At 37.7% G+C, this 10979-nt stretch overlaps 1 protein-coding gene and 1 pseudogene across 8 annotated transcripts in view; both read right to left on the minus strand.

Annotated features, from left to right (window-relative positions):
* Positions 1 to 10979, minus strand: part of MAP2K5 (mitogen-activated protein kinase kinase 5) — a 245476-nt gene that overhangs the window by 196542 nt on the left and 37955 nt on the right. For 7 of the 8 annotated variants that reach the window (XM_023527276.1, XM_011385914.2, XM_011385897.2 and 4 more), the window contains exons 6-7: positions 9433 to 9500; positions 1335 to 1383 (exon numbers count right to left, since the gene is read on the minus strand). In XM_023527276.1, coding sequence (XP_023383044.1) covers positions 1335 to 1383; positions 9433 to 9500 — 117 coding nt within the window. Of the gene's footprint in view, positions 1 to 1334; positions 1384 to 9432; positions 9501 to 10459; positions 10501 to 10979 lie in introns of all 8 variants that reach the window. The other variant, XM_023527273.1, reaches the window with a different exon arrangement.
* LOC111735843 lies at positions 4192 to 4307 on the minus strand (annotated as a pseudogene).

Genomic DNA, 10979 nt, shown 5'->3' on the forward strand with positions numbered 1-10979 from the left:
TTTGTTTCATAATGGTTCTGAAGATATACAGGGCACTAGAGGGACATATGTGTGGACCTCAATCTAAACAAACCTTGGCTGCTTAAAGTTAAAAGTATTAGATAAACATGATCTAAAATTGAGACCATCAAGATTATATATATAACAACAAATTCTCTTTGGCTGTATATATTTTTAAAGACTAGAATTCACATACTCTGGATGACAATTAGATGTCAGAACCAGATCAACTTTTTTCTAACTGTATGCAAGGGATTGTACACTAAATAAGTAAGGCTTCCAGAAGTACCACCATAGAGGTACCGTTTTAAAGCATACACATTTATTAAGCCACAAAGTTACAGGTGATATTAAAGGACAAGCATGAGGACCCAGCTTTGTCTTCCTGACATGCTCCACTACAAGTACTTGATTCATGAAATGCCAACGAGGCTTGGAGAGGTCAGCATGTGAAGGCACTGAATAAGCATCTGAGATAATTAAGATTTCAGCCTTCGAAACATGGACGGGAAGTGAACAGCAGTTAAGAAAATCAATAAGAGTCTTTTATTTGCAGTGACACAGATGTCTCAGTCAATAGAGCCTAATAGGCAGGCTTAATCGCAATGGACAGGCGCCTGCCTCCAAGGCTATCAAAGGGCTTCCTCTATAACAAACATTAAAACACATTTATGTTGCTATTGAAGAATCGAGGACCCTGTAGGTAGCTTAATTTACCAGTGTATGTTTAAAAGCACTATATACTATTTCAGATGTGTCCATTTACTTGAATCAAAATTAGTGAGAAATAACTGGCCTGCAGGCCCGTTTGTCCCTCTCTGTGGCTAGATTAGGTCATGCAGCTTTTAGATGGCTAGGCAACCAGGAAAATCAGGGCTCCTAAAACCCAAGAATTTTAAATGCCAGAGAGCTGCTGTTACGTTCTCCCTGAAAAGAAAGTGTTAGTTTCAGTACAAAAGAACGTGCTAAGGTGAGAAAGTAAGTTTTTTTTTTTTCCCCCTCACCAAAGATAATGAAAGAAATAGTCACCTCAGGATATAGGGCCATTTCGACAACCTATGGGTTGACACACTTGTTCAGAACTGATTAAGTTTTTTTAAACTGAGATGGCAGCAGGGTGTGTACATGGTACTTCAATCTGCTGGGAGTGAAACCCATTAGCACAGTTTGAAAAACGTGCTGCAAATTGTTCTGCCAATCAAATTAAGCCATGTAATTCATTTATGACAAGAAGACATGCACAGACTCTTTATCTGCTTATTAAGTTTATGGATACAAAAACTAGACAGTAATAAGTTACTACTATCTGAAAACATTAATATGTAGACACCTACCTGGCCATTGGCTAATATTTTTTTCAGTTCAGCAGAAGACTTCTTTAAGCTGAAAAGGGAAAACATAATTTTTAATGGCAAGATCACTGACAACTTTGAACACCATCGAAAATTCTAGACCAAAATACACCTTTGTTTTAGGTATAGATATGGACTACACACATTCTATGCCCTTCTCCCTGTATAATATTTTTTCAAAAGTAACTGGCCAAATGGCAAAGGTATTAATAAAGAGACTAAAACCCATTAGTACTTTAAACGATAATGAAGCCTATAGTCAAAATGAAGCTAGATTATTGTATTGACTACTTTAGTGACTTTTTGGGGAGCTATTAGTTCTGCTGCCTTTGGGTGGCCTTTCAGTGGCTATTTTATGTGGACTCTTCATCTGCTAAATACAAAGTACTTAACGATACACTCTTAGAACGTTCACAGCAAACAAAGATTACAGAACTTCAAAAGATAAAATGGTTTAAATCCTGACCTCTTACTGTAGTTGAGTTACAATTCAGCTTCCTAGGAAGCAAATGTATAGTAGAAATAAATGCTGGTATTCACTAGCTGTGTGCTCTAGGGCAAGTTACTTATCCTCTCTGAATTTCGATTATTCTCTTTCTATAAAATGTGGGAAATAACTTTGTAGAGTAACCAAGAAAATTAAATATTATAAGGTCCTTGTTTTTCTGTAGGGCTACTATATGTCTTGCACATAGTAAGTGTTAAATAAATTTCAGCTGCCTTTTCTTCCCTTTCCTGTAGGTATGAGACCCAGAGTTATTTAAGGAATATGAAAATGTTATTTTCTGAACACATGATTATGTAAACATTTATGTACGTGAGCTTAGTGGCCAAGGGTTGCACTGAAGTCCTTCTAGCTTTAAAATGAGTTATATCTGTATATAACCAACCAGTTAGTAGAGTGGCATATAAAATAGTACCTCCTCCTATCAATGTTCTGATTTGAAATTTAAAGCTTGTTAATTCTATTCTTTATTCTGACCCTTTACATCCACCAAATTAACTCTCCTCCCTGTGTTAGTCATCTGTGTAGATGTCTTTCATGCCACCACACCCTTCCCCAGAATCAGAAGCTTCCTGAGAACACAGATCACATCTTACCTATCTACATATTCCATTACCTTCCCACCCTTAAACCTAGTTCAGTGCCTTGGCATGTGCTAAGTGTTCGATAAATGGTAATCATTGTTCTGGTTGTTACTACATGGTAGTAACACACACACACACACACACACACACATTTATTTGGTACCTTTAATAAGTTACATTTGAAAAAATCTCAGACTGTAAGTTTGATCACAATCATCACTCCAAGTTATAATTACTCTTTTTTCTAAATACTTCTTAAACTTCCACTTAGGCCAAATACAGACTACTGAGCCTTAGTCTTTAATTCCCCCAGATTTTATAAAACCAAGGGTTCTAAACTTTAATCATGTCCTCCCAAGTCTAAGAATTCATGGACTAAAGTGGCAGTTAAGAATTTTGTAGAATGGGGCTAAAGCTAGAACTCACAATGTTATAATATACCAAAAAATAAACAACTGCTCAAAATCAGTCCAGTTAAAAAAATAGTAATAGCAGCTACCATTTACTGAGTAATGACCATGTGCCAAGCACTGTGCTAAATGCTATTACTTATTACCTTGATTTAATCCTCAAAATAACTACACCCTGTGGTGGTATAGTTATTCCTAATTTATAAAGGAAACTAAGGTACAGACCTTGCTGAAAGTCAGTCTCTCTCTCTCAACATACACACATACTTTTTTTTTTCCCTTAGAAACATTTAGATCCTTCTATTGCCATAGATGACTCCCAATTGAATAGTTGCAATTATTATAAAAACAGAAATTACCAAACAATGCCCAGGCGATGTTTCTCCACAGATATTCCATTATGTCATACAACTTGAAATAATAACATTTTGATTCATTGCATTTACAAAACACCTTTCATCCAAGAAACAAAACGTGATTTCTTAATACAGCTTCATCAATCTTTTAACACCAGAGGAAGAGAGATGGAAAATTTAATTATCCTAATTTTACAGAAAGAGAAAGCCAAGATGTTTTGAAAAGGTCTTGCCTTGGCAGTAGGACTCAAATTCAGTAATTACGGTCTAGGAACACTATGTGGATTAGTAAACTCAGTTTAATAAATGGTCATCCACCTAAGGCAATGCTTGGAGTAACAGAAAAAAGCTGATTCATTATGCCAATATCTGACTACCAACTTGGTCTGGTGAAAAAAATATATCTACATATCCTGGCATTTTCTTTGTGCCCCAGTTTACTCAATATTTGATTTACCTGCATGGTTATAGTGACTTGAGCTATCAAAAAATCTCTTTTAAAACATTTAAAAAATTTAAATGATACAATTATAACCTGGGTATGACACTTTAAAAGGAACATTGTGACATCTAAAGGAGAGTAAAAGGGTGAGAGGACTAGAAATAATGTCATATCAGAAAAACTAAGTGAATTGAAAGAATTTAATCCAGAGATCAGACTTAAAGAGAATGTAAATTTGTTCGTTCATTCGTTCGTTCGTTCGTTCATTCATTCATTCATTCAAGTATTACTATCTCCCACATACTAAACATCACGCTGGGAATTGGAAATTCAGCAATATATATACTACAGTCCCTGCTATCACAGAGCACAGAACCTACTCGGGACAGAGACAATTATAATAAAACTTACCAACTGCTACAGTAAGGCAAGCCCGGGGGGAGTTATGAGAATTCATAGAAGGGATACCTGGTGTAGACTGGGAAGTAGGTAATAATCAGGGGTGGGGTTTATTTATTTATTTTATTATTTATTATTATTTATGCCTACAGCACCTGGTCTTCCTAAGTGGTCTCCCATCCAAGTACTAACCAGGCCCGACCCTGCTTAGCTTCCGAGATCAGACATCGGGCTTGTTGAGGGTGGCATGGCCGTAGACCATGGACTGTGGCTCCACAGGGGTGCGAACCCAGGACCTTCTGCGTGTAAAGCAGACGTGCTAACCACATACAGGGGTGGTGTTTAGAAAAAGATAATAGCTTTGTTCCTCAAAGATCAGCCAGACTAAATGCAGAAGAGATTAAAAGAGGAGGAAAGCAGGAAAGAGGCAGCAGCAGATGCGAAGGCCCAGTAGTAAAAGGAAATGTGATCCATTAAGAGTACCACGTGTTCATCAGCAGACCCTGAAGGTCAGGCAGGAAGGGGTGGAGTGACAGACCAGGGGCCTGGAGTGGGCAGAGGACCCACAAGTGAAAGACCATTGCTTACCTGCTATGGAGGGTACACTCTGTCCGGGGAGTAAAGGGGGAATGATGGGACGATCACGCTGGTTGCAGTATGGAGGAGAGACTGCAGTGGGGCAAGACTGGAAGGAGGAAACAATTAGGAGACTGTGGCAGTGATCTAGAGCTTGAATGACCTTTGCATTAACAGGGGTGCTGGGAAGTAGACAGACTCGAGAGTGATTCAGAAGGCAGAACCTACAAATGTAGGCACTGACTGGATATATAGCTGAGGAAGGCCCAGGAGGTAGGGTAGGATGACTGGCTGGTCACCTGGAGTAAGCAACTGGGTGGATATGGGGGAATTTACTGAGACAGGAAATGTAGGAGAAGGAGTATGTTTGGAGGGAAGACAATTAGAAGAGAGAACAGCCCTGCTCTGAGGGTTAAACCAAATCTTCATGAGCAGGTGCTAAAGGGAGACAAATCTCAGCTCGCGAAAAAGAACTAATATTTAGCTACATGAAAATGGAAGGGGCTGCCTTAACCAATAAAGTGCATTCCTGCCACAGAGATGTTCAGGGAGAGCAAGGATGGTCGTTTGGCAAGGAGTGGGGATGTCAAGCATCTAAAGAGAGCATGGTTAGATTAGTGCTTCTGCTTCTTTCTCCACACCAGAGGCCGAACCTTTTATAAACACAGAGTTGGCCCTGGCACTTGCCTGCTCAAAGTCATCTAATGGCTTGCCAATACACTGAGAGAAAAATTCAGACACAAGGCCCTGCATGATCTGACTCCTGTACATCTCCTTTTCTCATATCACTCTCCTCCCCTCTCTCCATACCTTCCCCCAACTCAGCACCCCTCCCTGTGCACCAGCCAAACTGGTCTACTTACAAGTATGCTGAGCTCCTTCTCCACACCAGGGCCTTCACATATGCTCCCCCTCCCTCTGAAATGCCTTTCTCTGACTCTTGATGTAGCTGGATCCTTCTCATCCTTCAGGCCTAGATGGAATGTCACTCTCCCCCAAAGAGTCCTCCCTAAGCACCCAGTCTAAATCTAAACATTCCTGCCTAGTGTGCTCTCTCTTCGTAATATGCTTATTTCCTTTATAACACTAACTATAAAATATAATTACTTTTACATTTGTTGTTGTTTTTTTTTATCTGTGTGCTCCAAAGGACAGGGACCATATTGTATTCCTAGTGCGTAGCACAGCACCTAATGAATAGGAGGCACTCAATAAATACTTTTGATTAGATATCAATATGGGGCACAGAACATGGCCAACCCAGGGTAGCATATTGAAATTATCTGTAGGACTTTTTCAAATTGTATTCCTCTCATAACAGAAATCACTACTGGAGCAAACCACCATTATTATCTGGGAGGCTGTCACACACTAAGAACAGATGCTGTAACAAAAGGCTGAGGACCACTAAATCAGATAGTCTCTGTCTAGTCCTAAGATTTTATAACACTCTGTGAGTATAATTAATTTTTTTAAACCCAAGTTAATTCATTCATGTTGTTAAAACCAAATCTGAGAGAACTGAAAGGATATCCTGCTTCTTTTCTGTCTTATTATCTTTTTCAATTCTATTCTCTTTTTATACTATGATAAAATTTGACCTAAAACGCCAGGGAAAGTCCTTGTTTTTCCTCAAGGCTCATGGTCAGTCTGTCTGAACAACATCTTTTTTGGAAGTAGTAATAACTAAATGCCCAGCCTTCTTTGAACTGAGAGTAACAAGTGACCTTCAGTCTCCATGCCTCCACTCAGTTGAGCCATGGCTCACAGGTCCAATGAGCAGGAAGAGAGAAGCTACAAAGCATTGCCTGGCAGGGCCAAGCCCTTGGATGAGAACTAAAAGACGTGTACCTCTCGTGACCACAAGAAAGAAGATACACTGGTGAATAATCAGGCTGTATCTTAAGGCAGAATAAATTGTTTAAGAAGAAGACACACTTTTAGAGTAATGTGTTCATAACAGGAAAGCTGGTGGGTAGATATACTGACACTATTATAAAGCAATCAAGGAAGTGACTTTTGGGGAAGAGATGGGAGAATAAAGAGTAAGAAGTAGAGATTTTTATAGTAAAATCCTCTGGCAAAAGAGCCAAGACTCAGGGTTAAGAGGAGAAGGAGAGGTATGAAAGGGAAAGTAGAAACCTAAACTACATCTCAGTTGATAAAGAGCTGTGCAAATATTGGCTACAGTCCTAAAGCCAAATAAACCTGGGCACAGAATGGAAGGGTTTTCTGATATCACGTTGGCTTTTCAGTCACTAATATGAATACATACATGCAGAATGATCACCTTCACAGGGTCACCTTCAACTACAGGCATACTTTGTTTTATTGTGCTTTGCTTTATTGCATTTGGCAGATACTCTGTTTTTTACAAAGTGAAGTTTGTGGCAACCCTGACTTGATCAAATCTATTGGTGTCATTTTTTTCAACAGTATTTGCTCACTAAGTGTCTCTGTGTCACATTTTGTTAATTCTCAGAATATTTCAAACCTTTTCTTTACTACTGTATTTGTTATAGTGATCTGTAATCAGTGATCTTTGTGTTACTTTTGGAACTGTTTTGGGGTGCCACAAATGATGCCCATGTAAGACAGCAAACCTAATCAATAAATGCTATGTGTTCTGACTGCTCCATTAACTAGTCATTCCCACTTCTCTCCCTCTCCCCCAGTCTCCCTATTCCCTGACATACAACAATGTTGAATTTAGACCAATTAATAACCCTACAAGTTTTCAAGAGATAGCTAGAGAGGAGGAGTCAATGACTGGCTTTAAAGCTTTGAAGGATAGGCTGACTCTCTTGTTAGGGGCTAATGCAGTTCGTGACTTTAACTGAATCCAGTGTTCATTTATCATTCCAAAAATCCTAGTGCCCTTAAGAATTATGCTAAATCTACTTTGCCTGTGCTCCATAAATGGAACAACAAAGCCTGAGGGACAGCACATCTATTTATAGTATGGTTTACTGAATACTTAAAGCCCACTGTTGAGACCTATTACTCAGAACAAAAGATTTCTTTCCAAATATTACTGCTCATTGACAATGAGCCTGGTCACCCAAGAGCTCTGATGAAGATGTACAATGAGATTAATGTTGTTTTCATGCCTGCTAACACAACAACCTTTCTGCAGCCCATAGATCAAGGAGAAATTTCGACTTTCAAGTCTTATTACTTAAGAAATACATTTTATAAGGCTATAGCTGCCAAAGATACTGATCCCTCTGATGGATTTGGGCAAAGTAAATTGAAAACCTTCCGGAAAGAATTCATCATTATCATGTTTATGGGAAGAGATCAAAATACCAACATTAACAGAAGTTTTGAAGAAGTTGAATCCAAACCTTATGGGTAATTTTTAGGGGTTCAAGACTTCAGTGGAGGAAGTAACTGCAGATGTGATGGAAACAGTAAGAGAATTAGAACTAGAATTAGAACTTGAGCCTGAAGAAGTGACTGAATTGCTGCATGACAAAATTTCAACAGATGAGGAGTTGTTTCTTATGGACGAGCAAAGGGAGTAGTTTCTTGAGATGGAATCTACTCCTGGTGAAGATAATGTGAGTGAATACTGTTGAAATTACAACACAGGACTTAGAATATTACATAAACTTAGTTGATAAAGCAGAAGCAGAGTTTGAGAGGATTGCCTCCAACTTTGAAAGTTTTACTGTGAGTAAAATGCTGTCAAGCAGCATTGCATGCTACAGAGAATTTATTCATGAGAGGAAGAGTCAATCGATGCAGCAAACTTCATTGTTGTCTTATTTTTTAAAATTGCCAGTCATCCCAACCTTCAGCAACTACCACCCTGATCAGGCGGCAAGACTCCATTAGCAAAAAGATTATGACTTGCTTAAGGTTCAGACGAAGGTTAGTATTTTTTAGCAATAAAATATTTTTTAATCAAGGTATGTACCTTTTTTTGACATAAACTATTGCACACTTAAGCAACTACCGTATAGTGTAAACATAACTTTTATATGTACGGGGGAACCAAAAAATTTGTGTGGCTCACTTTATTGTGATATTTACTTTATTGTGGGGGTCTGGAACTGAACCTGCAATATCTCCAAGGTACGCATGTACAGTAATATGATGTTTACTAGCTGAATAACTGAATGTATAACCAAGATGACCTAGAATTCTATTAGCTTAAGCAGGTTGCTCCTTGTACTTGAGCACTGTGATAGTCTGGAAGTAAGTTCACAAGCCCGTCAAAAAAAAAGACTTTGAAAAGGCTCACGTCTCTAGTATCTAATCCAGTGTGGGGCAATGTTAGCGTGAATTAATGGAAATTATCTTCCTTCTGTAATAGCTTCAATCTCCTGTGAATCCAAAGATAAAAAAATGAGCAACATGGCTAGTCAATTTAAATATTACCACTTCATTCTTTCGTTGCATCTTTCTGGTTAACATGTCAGTATATGGACAAGCAAGAAAAAAATAATACTGCTAAAGATGGACAAGCAAGAAAAAATTAATAAGCATCAAACAATTTACAAACCAGGTCATTAAGGCATTAAATAATCAAAGGCACTGAATTTTCTGTATAATTTGGAGACGAAAGGAAAACAATTCCACAAACTAAAATTAATACTTTAACATGTCAAATTTCATCTTTCTCTATAAGGTCCTTTTTCTTTAGTCGATAAATAGCTAGGGTTACCTAACTGGTCAAATTTCTTCTTAGCCACATACACTTTTTTTGATTTTATAGAAAAGAGGTGTCATCCCATGCACTTCTTCTCCACCCCCAACTTTGTAGATAATTATGCTTATGGGCACACTTCACTTGCTCTCACCTACTGCTTGAAAGTGAATCCGAGACTGCTGGGCTGCTGTGTTGAGAGGGTCCAGCCCGGGTATTCACCTATAAATAAAGAATCTTGATCAGTCTTGTGTTCTGAGGACACAGTTCTAATTAACCTATAATTTGCCACAAATTTCCATTTCACTATGAAGGTTAATTAGTTTGTTGTTAGACTCATGGTTGGAGTCTATTCAGTATATAGGTTACAGAGCTATACAACCTGTATATTATATAATACTCTGTTACTGTCATTATTCAAATACTTAAACAGTGCTGAAAAAAGGGAGAGATAAATAGGGGAAATTTTTCATTCATTGTCTAGAACCCAATTCTATTTTAGAGAAAAATTCCATTCACTGTTGTTTTGTTTCATATACAAAAATGATATGTTCAAAAAAGTACATTAAGAATACACCCAGGGGTCAGCAGTGAACCTCAAGCTGTCATATCCTTCCAGCTCTAAAACTGAGAATATTGCAGAATGTTTCTTATTCACTGAAAAATGAGGTCCAACTAATTATTAAAATGTTTGAATCTAATACAATACCCAGCTTTTCTTTCAAATGTAAAGCCTTAAGCAGACATGCAGAAATCAAAATAGAACAATGAAAAGACATTAAATGGATATGTTTCTAGCATAAATATGTCAAAAGAAGAGGCAGGTACTCTGTATACAATATGCTTATGTGCTTAATTAATCACTGAAATGAAGTCTAAATTTTCACTCAAATAAATCTTTGTGGAGACCACTACCCATGATCATCCTGAAAAATCGGACCAACAAAACAATTCCAAATAAATAAACGGCACCAAAACCCTGTATCCAAATATATACACATATTTAGCAAATACTACAGATTAATCCCCTCTACCTACCATTTTTAAAAAAAGCAAAAAAAAAAAAAAAAGGATCGCTTGTCAGAGCTTGAGAAAGTGCAGTTTTATTTGACATTTCAATAAGTGGAACACAGCATTACAAATCCATCTAACTTTACTGAAACAATTATTGAAATTCGTACCTTCAGGCCATGTATGTTCCGTTCCCCAGGAGGCTTGCAGGCTGAAACAGTAATTGACTAAATTGTAGAACACATCAGGGCCATTTACAAATTTGCTCAAAATGAATCGTTTAAAAAGAAATGAGGGTGACACCAAAATTAGCAGAGAGAAATGATTGAAAAGTGGCTCCCAAGACCCAAAGTGGGAATTATGAACCAGGGTTTTTAACTTGCAGGAGTGAGCATTTATAAATGCAAAGAGCTTTCTGACACCACCTCATATAAATTCCAATTTCTGCTTAAAACATAAAAATCAAGTTAACTGAGCTAAAATGATTAGATTCCTCTCATAATTCAAATTTCTGCAATCTTTCCTCACTCTATTACATTGTGTATCTGTTGTCACTTAAACTACTTTGAAAATAGCTAGATTTTTAGGGGAGGTGGGGGTGGGGGGTGGGAGGAGTGGGAGAAAGGTTTTTTAATGCCAAAAAAGATTGTTAGAATCTAAGAAGGAATATTTAAGTCTGAATAGTACCAG

This window comes from Pteropus vampyrus, unplaced genomic scaffold (assembly GCF_000151845.1).
Source record: "Pteropus vampyrus isolate Shadow unplaced genomic scaffold, Pvam_2.0 Scaffold15, whole genome shotgun sequence".
Classification (NCBI taxonomy): domain Eukaryota; kingdom Metazoa; phylum Chordata; class Mammalia; order Chiroptera; family Pteropodidae; genus Pteropus; species Pteropus vampyrus.